Raw genomic sequence first — 16736 nt, forward strand, 5'->3', positions numbered from 1 at the left:
TGTCCTATGCACATCAGACCGCAGTCAGAGTTTGGACCTGCAGAACATAGGATAAATCTGAATCGCATCTAATTCTGTCCGTAGGTGTGTGCCAGCGGTGCTATGCCACTGCCACACACCTATCTGCAGGTCCGACCTCCGAATTGCGAGCGACAGGCAGGAGATTTTAAAGAAAAAACATTCAAAAGAATGGGTGGCTACTGATGTTTCCATCAATCTTTGGTCCAGAACAATTTTGCTTTGTCCGGATTAAAAGAGGTTAAGTGCCATATAAATAATATCCCTAGTAGTGCCATATATGGAATGCCCACAGTAGTGCCATTCGCAGAATGCTTCCAGTAATACTCACAGCCCCGGTTCTTCTGCTGCTGGTCTGCCGTTGGCACCTTCCGTCTCTGAGGAGAGCAAAAGATTGGGCTTCTCCCATCCCTCTTGGATGTTGGCGGTATTTCAAATATGGCGCCAGCTCGTGAGCTCCCGGCCTGGCAGCCAAAGTCCATGTCTGCCGGTTGTCCGATTGTTACATTTTCCTACACCCGGCCATGGTGTGACTGCCCCAGTGCCCCCAAGCCACCACAGGGGCAGCAGGGGCCATAGCTACACCAATGATCCATGCATATAGTAGCTTGTTGTATTTTACTATTGCTGTTTTTTATATATGGCTTCGTCTTTATATTGTTTGATATAAACACGTTTTAATTTTATGTGGATATTACATACAAATAACTTTATATTTTATAGCAACCAGAATTTGTTTATTACTAAATTCATTAATATGAGATACGAGCATTACACAAACATCTAGTTTTTCTTGTAGTACTGCCAACTTTTGTAATGTACTGTATACTAAACTATATGTTCAATTTATAATTTATTTATTAACAGTTTCTTATATAGCGCACACAGATTACGCAGCACTTTACAGAGATCTTTTTTTTTTTTTACATTCACTTTAGTCCCTGCCCCAGTGGAGCTTACAATCTATATTCCCTACCACAAGTACACGCACACACAGACATTCTAGGGTAAGTTTTTGTTGGGAGCCAATTAGCCTACCTGTATATTTTTGGAATGTGGGAGGAAACCGGAGTACCCGGAGGAAACCCACGCAAGCACGGGGAGAATATACAAACTCTGCACAGTTAGGGCCATGGTGGGGATTGAACCCATGACCCTCAGTGCTGTGAGGCAGTAATGCTAACCATTACACCGTCCGTGCTGCCCGAAGTGTTAATGTTACTTATCTAACATTTATTGAAAATCTGATTTATGAATTTACTGTTAGTAAATCTACTGACGATCTGCAGCGCTGAATATAAACGTTGGCACATGGGCCCTTATTCTGGTTCGCTCGCAAAGGCAAATTTCTTCTCAAATGGACATAACCATGTGCACTGCAGGTGGGGCAGATGTAACTTGTGCAGAGAGAGTTAGATTTGGGTGAGGTTTTACGTCAAAGTGAGATCTATATTGCAGTGTAAAAATAGAAGATAGTATTTTCCCTGCACAGAAACAAAATAACTCACCCAATCTAACTCTCTCTCTGCACATGTTACATCTGCCCCACCTGCAGTGCACATGGTTTTGTCCATTTAAGAAGGAATTTGCCTTTGCAAATGAACCAGAACAAGGGCCATGTTGTATAAGCACCAAACTTTGGTAACACAGATTTCCACGTTTTGGAAGAACTATAATGTAATGTCCCTGTAATAAATATGTAATGAGTAATCATTGTTGCGCAGTTATGGTGTTATAACATAGGTCATCTACAGCGTTTGCAGCTATGGAAACCCTCACACCAGAGCGTAAATGCATTTTTAATGCTGTAGCGCTGTGCTTTTATAGCCAATTGCTTTTACTGAGCATTTAAAGCCGAACCTGTAACTTAACATGAGCGTTTTTTACATAAGCAGGGTTATAAGCGGGCTGCTCTTGTTCATGCACCTCAGTGCCTGATTAACCAATAGGCTGATCAGGCTGCAGCCTAGTGCGCGCGGACTGGGGGGCGGGGCCTTGCAGGTTACAGATGATGAATCAATGAATCTAATTTATTCCATGCTTGGTAGCTATCACCAGTCCCGATATACTATGGCGGGTAAAGTTCTTAAGTTGACTGCCAGATGGCTGTGCCAATGTAACTTACCAATAGAACCATTACTTTATGTACATTGTGCTACAGCTCCAGCTGGGCAGCCTACAGCCAAAGTCTCCTTCACACACCACAAGCATTAGATCCTACATGCCAGCTGTATAACCTTTGGTATATGCAAATGGTCAGTATGACTGGCGAGCCCCTGAGCGCCCATCTTTAGCAGCCTTACAAGGGGAGCTACATGTGTATTAGCCTAGGGAACCTGGAACCTTTAATCAGGCCCTGGTGCGCTCGCTTTGATACGCATCATATACTTGATGCTAAACGCATTGGAAAACATGCATGCAGTATTTAGGTTTACATACAACTCTGCAAAGCTGCAGCATACCCTCCAACATGACCCATTCCATTAGGTACAAAATGCTCTGTTCCTGGACTTCCCTGCCAGTGGCAGTTACAGATGTGAGCCTGCAGCACAGTCCAATATTCAAAAAGGGGAGCCACACCAGCTGCCATCCCAAACATAACTGAGAGTTGATGTGACCCCCCCTCTTTGAATATTGGACTGTGCTGTAGGCTCACATCTGTAACTGTCACTGGCAGGGAAGTCCAGGAACAGAGCATTTTGTACCTAATGGGATGGGTCATGTTGGAGGGTATGCTGCAGTTTCATTGTCACATCTCTGATAAAGTATCCAAAAGTATGCAGCCAAATGCAGGGTACCAGTTAGGGTGTTGAGGAGAGGAAAGGTTTGTCTATAGTGGTGCACCAGTTAGCAAAAAAAGAGAATCATAAAATATACCTTTTATTATTGAAGTTTAAAAGGACTGCGAAATATGACAAACAACATGGCATTGAGGGACACGGAGCAATACTGGTGGTGACAATACCGGGGATGATAGATAGATTTGAGTATCATCAGCGTAAGATGATACTGAAATCCAAAAGATTGATTAGTTTCGCAATTGAGGAGGTATAGATTGCCAAAAGCAGAGAACCGAAGACCGAGCCATGAGCAGAGCAGTAGCTAGGTGACATGGTGCCCGGAGCAACGGTATGTTTCGGCGCCCCCCCCTGTCATTTTTCCCTGTTATCATAATGCTCCTTACACATTATGCCCCACAAACTGTGTAATACACATTACTCTGCTTGCCTACATGATGGTTGCCAGGGGTTCCATGCTTGTTGCTAGGGGTTCCTTGCTCGTTGCCAGGGGGCATACTGAGGGTGATTCAGCTTCATTCTGTGTTATCTGAATTCAGACCCATTCCGATGTTTTGGGGACTGCGTATCAGCCTGCGCGATGATGCGATATGTAGCCCCCCTGTGCGCTATCACAGTCGCTGAGGCGATCGCAGGCATCAGGGCGAGCAGGAGGATGGTGCATAGGGACACTGAGCCTTTCCTGGGCGTGCCCAGAAAAACGCTGGGTGTCCCCATCCGCACACAGGTGTGGGGAAGCCTTCATGGGGCGGGCAGGCGGCTGACGCCACATGAAGTCACCACCCACCATGTTCTCTGGCATTTCCGAGCCAAATAAAAGTCAGTATAGACTGACTTTTTTTTTCGTATGCGGGAAAAAATCATTCGATGGTCGGCAACCATCAAATGATTTTTCCTCCATACACTCGCATACAAATGGATGTGTCAGCATACACATCCAATCTTATGCTTCTGCGGGGATATATGGGGTGGCAGGAAGTGGAGGTTCATTTGCCTGGTGGGAAGGCGTTAAGCTGACCAATAAGCAGGGAAGGAACGCTGCTTAGCAAGCAGTCCTGAATCACCCCCCACAGTACATATTAAAACACACAACAGAAACACAGACACTTACATTTTTAGAGTGCCCTGGAGGATGCCATTGCCACAGATGATCATTATTGGAGTACTGGGGAAAATCACTTTTCATCATTAGGACCTGCGCCTGTCAGTATATCTATATGACAGCACAGCAGCACCGGCAGCTTGAAAAGCATATCCTCTCTTTTCCACCCATAACCCCCGCCTACTCTTCCCCTCTGCCATCAACGGGCGGCATCCAGAGGGTGGACCGGCGGGCAGGGAGTGTGGTGTCGGGCGCCCTGCTAATCTTCTGCGCCCGGAGCTGACGCTCCGCCGGCTCCACCCTCGTTACGCCTCTGGCCATGAGGTACTCCAACTGACAGATAGTGAGGAGGAGGTAGAGTCAGAGAAGCGAACACTGAAAGATCGATTAAATAGGTACTCTAGGAAGAGAACCAAGAAAGGGCTGTGTTCTGAAGATCTAGGGATTTTAGTGTTTGTATGAGAAGTGAAAAATGGCCTTTAGATTTAGCAGTGGACAGATCATTTACTACTTTAGTCAGTGCTGTTATGATATAACGTGAACTAGGTCATTAGTAGGGTTCATAAAATAAACGAGGGCACTATTATGGGTTGTAAAATGAACAACTGCTGCAGAAAATTGTCTCTCTAGAAGCATTGGGGCCCCTCCAAAATGTCGCTATGGGGCCCACAACGCCTTGCTCGTAACTCAATTTTTTAAAACATCTATTTTATTGTCGTATACTAAATATTGTGTCCTCTGTGCCTTTGATCCTGCATTGAATGGTACTGAGTGGAAGGAATAAATATTATAACTGATTAAATCAAACAACATTAAGCTGCTTTTGTCCATAGAAATAACTTTTATCCCCGATCTGTGCAGCAGCAATATCTAGAAGTTTAAAGCAGCGTTCTATAATCTGCTTGTAATGGGGGATTGAAACCAGTTTAATTCCTCAGTATTAAAGACAGGGCAAATAATCGTGTCCTCTCTATATAAACCTACGTAGACATAAATATGCTTTATATGCACAAATTTGGACCTGCTTTATATTAACACAGCATTTTACTGTTGCACCTAGAATCCAGGACTGGTTGTGTGGATTTAGCAGAAACCATTGTGAAGCACTAGGGTTGCATTTTTTTTAAACAAACAGAAATTGTGTGGTGCGCAGTTATCAGCGGCTGGCAGGGGCTGGTCGGTCCCCAAAAGACAATAAACAAGAGAGGGTGTGCCAGCGCTGGCTGTAAGTAGTAAATTTTAGACGGTTCTCATAGATAAAAATAATTGATTAACTCTAATAATATAAAATGGAAAAAACAATATAACTAAGACAATGCAAACACAATATAGATTGTGTTTGCATTGTCTTAGTTATATTATATTGTTTTTTTCCATTTTATATTATTAGAGTTAATAAATTATTTTTAACTATGAGAACCATCTAAAATGTACTACTTACAGCCAGCGCTGGCACACCCTTTCTTGCATTTTTTTTAACCGTTTGAGTGCCAATATCTCTGTGGGAGATGTTCAAAATATCCGCTAAAAATGCCAGCGCCGCTCACATTTGTTATATAAATTAAAATAATAAAACTCTTTTAAGATAAACATTACAGGTCATTATAAAGGAATAAAAATGTTTGCATGGCAATTTTCACACCTATTTTGACAAATTCACTTGGAACGCAAAGAGTTAAACAAAGATTATTAAATAAATAATAATATAAGACGGGGGGGAAGGATACAGACCGAAAAAAGAGTGATGGAGGAAAGGAATAAAACGAACAAAGGATAAAGCAACACATATCCAATGAGAGTCAGACTGGCCCTTATTCTGATTGACGCGGACTTTACCGCGTACTTACGGATCGCGTCTTTACGGCGTCTGCGCATGCGTGGAGAACGCTACGCGCATGTGCCACGCCTTGACTCGGTACCAGTTCGGGCAAATCCCGTCCAAAACTGTTCACCGCTATCAGTCGGGAAATAGGGGCGTATTATGGGCGTCATGCGGAATGACACATGGGCGTAGTTTCAAAGTGGGCAAAACGGGGCGGAAACATGGGCGGACACGGGGGAGTACACTTATGTTGGGGGGCGTACATTCGGAAACCACTCCGAATGCACGCGATCAAAAAGGGCAGAAATGTGCGGTGTCCACAAGTGTACTATTGCTTTGCGGACACCACTCGTTCATGCGGTAGGCGAACGTACGCCTAATGACTACAACCATTAACACCTGAACCCAATAGAATCTACTCCTTTACTCATTACTCACTAATAGGCCGCTTGTCAGTGCTTTAATTGAAACCATTGCTGCTTCAAGGAAACCTTAGTAATCCCCCACATATGCTGTACTTGTCCCACACTTAAAAACTGCTAACAATGGACATGACTGAATATTAATACTATCAATACACATGTGTATTAGACATGTATAATAAGTGGGTCATGTGATGTATTGCAGAAGATACTTCATAGTGGGTTGTTTGGCGTAAATACTCCGCTTACGGGCGGTAGCACCGCTTGGCTCCCGTTCGGATGCGGTATTTCCGAGCATACTCTGTAATACTCTGTAATACCGTGCAGAATCGGAGTGTTTCTCCCGCACACGCATGGTTTGTATGTCGTCCGTAAACACGCCCTGTTCTTAAAGAGTGAGTCTGTCCGAATGCGGAGGACCCGTGGGCGTTTCTACGGACGATGGCCGCATGCGGCAAAACACCGTGGCGTGCGGACCGCTCCGTAAGAATGCGGGAATATCCGCACCAACCAGAATAAGGGCCTAAATTTGGAACATAAAGCCTTAAGAAGTAATACAAGTTTAATGAGAGACCTAAATGTTGCAATTGTGATCTAAGGGAAATGAAGCAAGACAGGAGTACACGGAGAAGGAGGAGGAGTAAAATGAGGGCTAGGAAAAAATACAAGCAGTAGAAGAAATATGGGCGGGGGGGGGGGTTAGAAAGGGAAAAGAAGAGAACACTAAAAATGGAATAAATCAATATTTGGAAACAGTAGTACAAACAGTTTTTGATTGATTTATATTTTTAGTGTGCAGCTATTGCGCAATTGGCAGTATTAAGGATAGTGGGAGTGGCTAGTTATGTGTATGTGTTTGATTTTTCATTTATGTCTTATAAATAAGTGATTTTATATCCTTTTGAGCGCTCTCTACTTAAATTCTTTGTTTGTTCTAGATTAAAGTTAGTGTTCTAAGCAGGACAGGGAATAGAACCTAATGATATATATATATAAATATACTAGTAAGCCCTCTCGAAGCAAATGCTTCGAATGCTAGTCTGCTACCTTGCTATTGCCTCTGTGTTTGTCATAGGTACCTACCCTCCTGCATTCTGCAGGAGACTACCTGAAATAGCAGCAATCTCCCTCTCTCCCTCATTAGTCTAGCAATCTCCCTCATGTCACCTAGCCCACATTACACTGTTACATTTTTGGAGAAAAAAGGAATGAGAGATAGATACAGTTACATTAAATCATCAGCACCATTCCCCAGCACTTTACCAAGTATAGTAGCTCTTACTAACTGCTTTGGGGCTTATCTACATTTGGATCTAAGTAATTTTAAAGATTCCCCTCAGATTTAGCAGTACACACCCACGCTTCTAGGTGCCATGTTCACAATCTCTTTACACAATCTCTCCATATATTGAACTAGACACGCCCTTTGGGTGGAGCATGACATGCTCCCTCAATGGGGTGCTGTGCAAAATTCTATTACCAACTATAATCTCCCTAAAACTAGTTTTCAAAAGTAGGCAAGTATGATAGATATATATTTATTATATGTAATATAGGTGATTATCACGACCATTCCCACAAAGCCTGAACCCCATTCCCAGAGTCCCCACCCCTTTTTTGGGGGAGTCCTGAGCCCCACAGCCCAAAAGATGGGAGGTATGATAAAGTACTTTTCTTTCCATTTTATGTTTTATACGCATCACTGATAAAGCAAAGAGCTGCTCACATTGTGCCAGGGACCCGAGGTTGCAGCATTAACCACATTGGGAATTAGTTTAGACACATACAGTACAACACAAGTTGCGTGAGAAAAAGCTGTGGCTGCTGCAGTGAGTGCCTCACCCAGCCCCCTGCTCGGATTGATCCAACTGGTTGTTATGGAATTCACGCCGTATTCGGACGTGCGCGACGTTCGCACATGCGCAGATGCGCCTCTGCAAACACAATACATCGGCCATCCGACCGAACACGCAGCCGTCCGACGCAATCTGAATAAGGGCCAATGTGTGGTATCTGTATACTGTAAAAGTAATGCAGCTTAGAAGTGAGATCTATGCCTGTGGGTAATATAATGCTTTTCTGTTAAAATTACTGTGAAGGGCCAATGTGGAGGTCGAACTAGTTCCATCTCACCATTGCAGGTGGTGGAACTCAGAACTCAGTTCCAACCCCCCCCCCCCCACCCCCACCCACACACACACACACTTTTTCCCTCTGGGTGCACCGACCCAACAGCATGTCTTAGGGTGTTCCTTTCCTGGCATCCTTACTCTGATGTTGTGTCACTCACTGCTTGCAAATTATAAAATACTGGAGTATCTGATTGAAACTATTGAAAATAAGGAATAATTGTTTTGATATCTGCCAACAGAACTACTGTATTTACATCTATGATCTACAAATGAATACTGTGTATATATGTATATATATTTTTTGTATTATTTATTATTTAAATGAGGGTTCAAGTTCTGTATATCCTTGAAATAGTAAATGATTACTCTTTAAAGCAAATGGTAACACAGGCTGTACTGTTGCTCAGCAGAAATACAAGCCATATGTGAGCAGTGGAAAAGAAAACAATGCTCATTGGGGAATAACTGCAAAACAAGACAGGAACTGGGTAGTCTCTGAGGGTACAATTTTCCAAAGGGCTTCTGTTGTTAATAAATAGCGCTGAACACAACCTGTGATTGCAATGTAGTGGTTATAGGGGCTTATTCACACCTGATCACTGTTGTGCTTATTCGCAAGCTGGTTGATTATCGTCTGACTGCGCAGGGGTACATATCATAGCCAGTACAAATTTGCACAGCAGCAATCAGGTCTGAATCAGGTGAAAAGTACATTGAACACCTCCTGTGTACAGCATAGCTGCCTACCTTCCTGCATTTTGCAGGATACTCCCTAAAATATCAGCAATCTCCCTCTCTCCCTCATTAGTCTAGCAATCTCCCTCATGTCACCTAGCCCACATTACACTGTTACATTTTTTTTTTTGGGGGGGGGGGGGGGAATGAATGAGATAGATACATTTACATTGAATCATCAGCACCATTTCCCAGCACTTTACCAAGTATAGTAGCTCTAACTAACTGCTCTGGGGCTTATCTACATTTGGATAGAAGTCATTTTAAAAGATACCTCTCAGATGCAGTGGTACACACACTTCTAGGTGCCATGTTCACAATCTCTTTTCACAATCTCTCCATATATGGAATGAGACACGCCCTGTGGGTGGAGCATGACACAACCCCTCAATGGGGCGTTGTGCAAAATTCCACTACCAACTATAATCTTGATTTTGTTGAAATAATGATAATGACATTTAATATAGAGGCTGAATGAATGATATGATAATAAACTCTTCAACCGAAAGCAGGGAAACATTTTTTTTTTTTCATTTTTACTTTAATGCTTTGTACAAAAACAAAACAAAAAAATTCCCAGACTGTTTTTTTTCTGCTTTTTGGATTTATTACAACAAATACAATAAATACCCAATCATTGACAAAGGTGACAAAGGCATCATCACAGTTTAAAAACAATAGCAAAGTGCAAGTAAATCCCAAGATAGGACAAAATATTCGATATTATATGAATTCATGAATAATTTGTAAAATGGGAACACAAATGCAAACTATTGCTAAGACTACTGGATAAAATGTGTAACTAATAACTGAAGAAATTATCATATATGTAGCTGGTTAAATATAAAAAGAAAACACTATTTATCCCGGTCACTGGAAAGCAATGCTTTTCTTATTACTTCTGCTGTAATTATATAGTCAATACCTTTTCATTTTCTTATTAAATCCTTATTAAATCCTTTGCAGTTAGGTAATTAGTCAGATAAACATAGGCGCTATATCAATGCTCAAGCTGCACTTCATGATGTACACAGCCACAGGATCTCAATCTCAGTCCTCAGGACCCCATACAGTCCTTCTTTTGCAGGTCACCTCACAGAGGGCGGGATGTATTAATATAAATCGCCGCCCAGCCGCCACGATGCTACCGCATATGTACTAACATATGCGGCTAGCATCGGGTTGCGGAGACGGAGACCCCCGCGATACTTGTAATGTGGGCTGCGGGGGGTCTACGTCACATCCCGGCGGCTGTCAGTGTCCCCCTGCGTCTCCTCCTCCCCCCTGCAGCCGGATGTCCTCCCGGCTGTGACACCTGCTGGGGGAGATCGATGGAGGATGGGAGGGGGGGTCGCGCGGACGGCGGGCAGCGCCAGAGGTGGCGATACCCTGCCCGGCAGAGACAGGGTGGATGGGTAATGGTACATAGGAAAATGCGGTAAAACCCCCGTTATACCGCATTTTCCCTTTAGTACATCCCGCTAAGAATCACAAGTGAAATAATTAGCTCCACCTGTGGCTCTTTTAAATGTGTCACTGAGTAATGAGTGCACCTATGCACCTGCCGGGTGACCTGGAAAACGTTAGCTGTGTGAGGACCGAGTTTGAGAACCCCTGTGTACAGTAATGGGCAAAGACAAAGACATATGGCTAAATAAGTAAAGAAAAGCATTTGCAGACATTTGTCTTTTTTGACAGCAGCGGTTAGAGATTTACATCTGCCCCACCTGCAGTGCACATGGTTTTGCCCATTTTGAGAACAAATTTGTACTGCAATCAGATCTGAATAAGGGCCTTAGTTAATATTTGCTCCAATGGCCTGCCTGTGCTAACTGGAACACTGGTTAGCACAGATCACCCAAACGTGTGCATGGGCGAAATAGCTGCTGGGAAGCACAACGGTAATTTTGTGAGCCTGCATCACTCAGCATTTTAAGCTAGAAGAAATCACCCTGTGTGCATGGGGCTTAAAGTAGTAACAGAAGCAACCAGGGTCAGTGTACAGGAAAGCGTGCAGTGTACAGGAGAGCCTGCAGTGTTCAGTAGAGCGTGCAGTGTACAGGAAAGCGTGCAGTGTACAGGAAAGTGTGCAGTGTACAGGAAAGCGTGCAGTGTACAGGAGAGCATGCAGTGTACAGTAGAGCGTGCAGTGTACAGGAAAGCGTGCAGTGTACAGGAAAGTGTGCAGTGTATAGGAGAGTGTGCAGTGTACAGGAGAGCATGCAGTGTACAGGAGAGCATGCAGTGTACAGGAGAGCATGCAGTGTACAGGAAGAGTGCAGTGTACAGGAGAGCGTGCAGTGTACAGGAGAGTATGCAGTGTACAGGAGAGCGTGCAGTGTACAAGAGAGCGTGCAGTGTACAGGAGAGCATGCAGTGTACAGGAAAGAGTGCAGTGTACAGGAGAGCGTGCAGTGTACAGGAGAGTATGCAGTGTACAGGAGAGCGTGCAGTGTACAGGAGAGCGTGCAGTGTACAGGAGAGCGTGCAGTGTACAAGAGAGCGTGCAGTGTACAAGAGAGCGTGCAGTGTACAGGAGAGCGTGCAGTGTACAGGAGAGCGAGCAGTGTACAGGAAAGCTTGCAGTGTACAGGAGAGCGTGCAGTGTACAGGAGAGCGTGCAGTGTACAGGAGAGCGTGCAGTGTACAGGAGAGCGGGCAGTGTACAGGAAAGCTTGCAGTGTACAGGATAGCTTGCAGTGTACAGGAGAGCGTGCAGTGTACAGGAGAGCGTGCAGTGTACAGGAGAGCGTGCAGTGTACAGGAGAGCGAGCAGTGTACAGGAGAGTGAGCAGTGTACAGGAGAGCGTGCAGTGTACTTGAGAGCTGCCAGTGTACAGGAGAGCGGGCAGTGTACAGGAGAGCGGGCAGTGTACAGGAAAGCGTGCAGTGTACAGGAAAGCGAGCAGTGTACAGGAGAGCGAGCAGTGTACAGGAGAGCGAGCAGTGTACAGGAGAGCGAGCAGTGTACAGGAGAGCGTGCAGTGTACAGGAGAGCGTGCAGTGTACAGGAAAGCGTGCAGTGAACAGGAAAGCGAGCAGTGTACAGGAGAGCGAGCAGTGTACAGGAGAACGTGCAGTGTACAGGAGAGCGTGCAGTGTACAGGAGAGCTGCCAGTGTACAGGAGAGCGGGCAGTGTACAGGAGAGCGAGCAGTGTACAGGAGAGCGTGCAGTGTACAGGAGAGCGAGCAGTGTACAAGAGAGCGAGCAGTGTACAGGAGAGCGAGCAGTGTACAGGAGAGCGTGCAGTGTACAGGAAAGCATGCAGTGTACAGGAGAGCGAGCAGTGTACAGGAGAGCGAGCAGTGTACAGGAGAGCGAGCAGTGTACAGGAGAGCGTGCAGTGTACAGGAGAGCGAGCAGTGTACAGGAGAGCGTGCAGTGTACAGGAGAGCGTGCAGTGTACAGGAGAGCGAGCAGTGTACAGGAGAGCGAGCAGTGTACAGGAGAGCGAGCAGTGTACAGGAAAGCGTGCAGTGTACAGGAAAGCGAGCAGTGTACAGGAGAGCGAGCAGTGTACAGGAGAGCGAGCAGTGTACAGGAGAGCGTGCAGTGTACAGGAAAGCACGTTCGCAAATAAAAGTCAGTCTAGAATGACTTTTAGTACCGGTGATTTCATGTGATGTCAGATGCCCGCCCCACGCAGTGATCAACACGCCTGCGTTCCTAGGGGAATGCCCAGGTCTGAAGCACCCCATTGCGTTTTGCCTCTGTTACATGAACCCCTGAGTACATTGTGGTCTTTATGGGTGTTTGCTCTTTTCCAGACCTGCTTTCTCCAGCCATACTCAGCTGGAGATCTGTGAGGTACAGAGCGAGCTGGCCCTGGACCAAGTATACTGTAGCTCATAAACAGTTAGCTAGATTCAAAGATCTCTCCAAGGACTGTAGTGCCACCAGGGGAACACTATTCTTTTTTGATAGTGTAGTAAAGCGAATAACTGACATCAGAGAACTTGATGACATTAAAAAGCTGGTTATATATTGGGTAATGCAGGATGGTCAGACGTAGGACACAATTCCCTGCGGAAGATATCGCTAACAATATTGACAGTGCTGCATATAATATTCTGGTTCACTCGCGAAGGCAAATTCCTTCTCAAATGGACAAAACCATGTGCACTGCAGGTGGGGCAGATGTAACTTGTGCAGAGAGAATTAGATTTGGCTGGGGTTTTACGTCAAAGTGAGATCTACAGTATATTGCAGTGTAAAAATAAATCAGTCAGTATTTACCCTGCACAGAAACAAAATTATGCTGCTTTCCCACTGCTGAAACAGGTCATTACCCGTTTTTTTTAAACGGGTTTTTAAATGGCAAGAGCCATAAAGACCATTTCCCACTGCAGCTTTTAAACGGTAAATTACCGTTTAAAAGACGTTTTTGGCACATTCAAACTGCAATTTAAAAACCCGTTTAACCCATAAAAAATATGAGGGAGGGGGGATTAAATAAAAAAACAGCATGGGGTCCCCCCCATAGCTGTAACCAGCACCAGGCTGAAAGAGCCGGGCCGGTAATTAAAAATCAGGGAACCCGACAAATAGGGGTTCCCCGATATTTAACAACCAGCCCCAGGCTCCAGGTCCGGGGCTGGTTCCCAAAATACGGGGGACAAAATTAGTATGGGTCCCCCGTATTTTAAGAACCAGCCCCAGGCCAAACCAGCCAGCAGGATAATGCCACAGCCGGGGGAGACTTTTTATACAAGTCCCCCCGGCCAAAGCATTAACCCTACCGACCAGTCAGCCTGGCCATGGGCCCTGGGGAAGTGGGGACCCCCCCAATAAAGGGGTCTCCCCCTCCAGGACATACCTGACCAGGCTGAAGCCTGGTGCTGTCCCCGGTGGCCCTGTGCGGTGGCCACCGGGCTGATCATTGTGTAAAAAAATAGATGAAAAACCTATTGTTTTAAACTGTGGAACTATGAGTCCCAGCAGGCCTCCCCGGCATTGTGTAAAAAAAATTTTCATCCATTTTTTTACACAATGATCAGCCCGGTGGCCACCGCACAGGGCCACCGGGGACAGCACCAGGCTTCAGCCTGGTCAGGTAAGTTCTGGAGGGGGGGGGGCCTTTATTGGGGGGGTCCCCACTCCCCCAGGACCCCTGGCCAGGCTGACTGGTCGTTAGGGTTAATGCTTTGGCCGCGGGACCTTATATAATAAGTGTCCCCCGGCTGTGGCATTACCCTGCTGGCTGGTTGTGCCTGGTGCTGGTTCTTAAAATACGGGGGACCCCTACTCATTTTGTCCCCCGTATTTTGGGAACCAGCCCCGGCCCTTGAGCCTGGGGCTAGTTTTAAAAAATCAGCGAAGCCCTATTTGTCGGGTTTCCTGATTTTTTAATGCCAGCCCCGGCTCTTCAGCCTGGTGCTGGTTACGGCAGTGGGGGGGGGGCCCACGCCGCTTTTTTTTTTCTTTTTACTAAATACCGTTTCATAGGCATTGCCACTGCCTCAAAAACTGTATTTTGCCGTGTAGGACTCTGCTTTTTAAACGTGTTGAAATACCGGTTAACTTTAACCGGTAAATCAACTCTGGCGCTTTCCCACTGCAGCCTTAAACGTTTAGAAAGGGGAAAAAAAACGGCAATATACCGTTTAAGACCTGCAGTGGGAAAGGGGTATAACTCACCCAAATCTAATTCTCTCTGCACATGTTACATCTGCCCCACCTGCAGTGCACAGGGTTTTGTCCATTTGAGCAGGAGTTTGCCTCTAAGAGTGAACCAGAATAAGGGCTAGAAGGCATTAGGGTTACAGAGGAGGACTGTTAATCGTTGTCACGTAGTATAACAATGCGATTCAGGCTGGATGTTATACGCTTATGGATACTGAACATTACAGCGTTTTTATAAGTCCGAGGAACTCAAACTTTGTCCTTAGAGACGATTTACATGACAAAACGGATTTATTCTCGTTGATTTGTCTGACACAGTTGTTTGTTTTGGTTGCAGCCCATGGGATCAGAGCGGATGGAAATGCGCAAGCGGCAGATGTCAGTGCACCAGGAGACAGTGAGCTCCTCTCAGGCGCAACAGGGAGTTGGGAATAGGGGATCGAATGCCTGTTGCTTCTGTTGGTGCTGTTGCTGCAGCTGCTCATGGTATGTAAATAGTGCCCTTTACATAACAATGTCTTTATCACTATAGGAGAGATGTATCAAGCCTGGAAGAGAGATTGAGACCCAATCGCTAGGTAGCACATATTCATTGACGAGCGAAACAGTAAGCCCCCACCCACCCACCGCTGCCCGAATCCCCTCAGTAGCATGCGAGGGGATGTGTTCGCGAACAGAGGAATGTTTTAAAATGTAGATGAGTCCCAAAGCAGTTAGTAAGAGATACTATACTTGACAAAGTGCTGGGAAATGGTGCTGATGATTCAATGTACTATAAATGTATCTGTCTCTCATTCCTTTTACCCCCAAAAATGTAACAGTGTAATGTGGGCTAGGTGACATGAGGGAGATTGCTAGAATAATGAGGGAGAGAGGGAGATTGCTGCTATTTCAGGGAGTCCCCTGCAGAATGCAGGAAGGGAGGTAGCTATGATGTAACAGTGTAATGTGGGTTAAGTGACATGAGGGAGATTGTTAGAATAATGAGGGAGAGGGGGAGATTGCTGCTGTGTCAGGGAGTCTCGTGTAGAATGCAGGAGGGGAGATAACTATGATGTAACAGTGTAAAGTGGGTTAGGTGACATGAGGGAGATTGATAGAATAATGAGGGAGAGAGGGAGATTGCTGCTATGTCAGGGAGTCTCCTGCAGAATGCAGGAGGGGAGGTAGCTATGATGTAACAGTGTAATGTGGGCTAGGTGACATGAGGGAGATTGCTAGAATAATGAGGGAGAGGGGGAGATTGCTGCTATGTCAGGGAGTCCACTGCAGAATGCAGGAGGGAAGGAAATTATGAGTTAGGTATACACAGACCAATTGTTCAGTTGTCCCAACAATCAAGGCAATTTTTTGACAAAAAGAAAGCCCCAATGCTGTATCTGCGTTACACACTAAGCAATATTTTATAATAAGGACTCTTTGGGGTCTTTGTACTAAGAATAAAGTACCAGCCAATCAGCTCCTAACGTCCATGTTACAGGCTAAGGGCCAGATGTATCAAGCTTCAAAAAGTGATGACATGGAGAGTTATAAACAACCAGTCAATCAGCTCCTACCTGTCATTTTTCAAACTCAGCCTGTAACATGGCAGGTAGGAGCTGATTGGCTGGTTGTTTATCACTCTCCACTTTATCACTTTATGAAGCTTGATACATCTGGTCCTGTGTCTGAAAATAATGTCAGCTGAGACATTGTTGGCTTTTACTTTATCTCTCTCTACTTTATCCCTCCTCCAGGCTTAGTACATAGACTGCTATATATTTGGATTCCTCACACTGTATATAACCTTAAAGCTTTAATAATGCTTCTTATCCTATTAATGGTTTGTTTTCTTCTACCTGTCACACAAACATCTGTCACTTTTAGAATTGTACTTTACTACTGCTTCTGCTCCCCATTCAGCTGCTTCCAATCTGCCAAATAAGCGCAACTTTACCACTCTACAAAATCAGACCATTTATTTTTATATGGAAAGATGATCACTGCAACCCAACTTCTCTCCCTCTGATCAGGGGGTTGACATGGTTGGCCAGGCCCTGGTAAAATGGAGGGGACTGACCAATGGGTAGGGCCTCAGGGCAGG

At 45.2% G+C, this 16736-nt stretch overlaps 1 protein-coding gene across 2 annotated transcripts in view; it reads left to right on the forward strand.

Moving 5' to 3' along the window:
- The window catches only part of RGS20 (regulator of G protein signaling 20), a 46428-nt gene that overhangs the window by 17076 nt on the left and 12616 nt on the right, over positions 1-16736 (forward strand). The window contains exon 2 of one of the 2 annotated variants that reach the window (XM_083187098.1): positions 14991-15139. The exons of the other annotated variant lie outside the window; for it this stretch is intronic. Within the exon in view, the coding sequence (XP_083043224.1) occupies positions 14991-15139 (149 nt within the window). The remainder of the gene's footprint in view (positions 1-14990; positions 15140-16736) is intronic. 2 annotated transcript variants of the gene reach the window in all.

This window comes from Crinia signifera, chromosome 5 (genome assembly GCF_055691185.1).
Source record: "Crinia signifera chromosome 5, ASM5569118v1, whole genome shotgun sequence".
Lineage (NCBI taxonomy): Eukaryota > Metazoa > Chordata > Amphibia > Anura > Myobatrachidae > Crinia > Crinia signifera.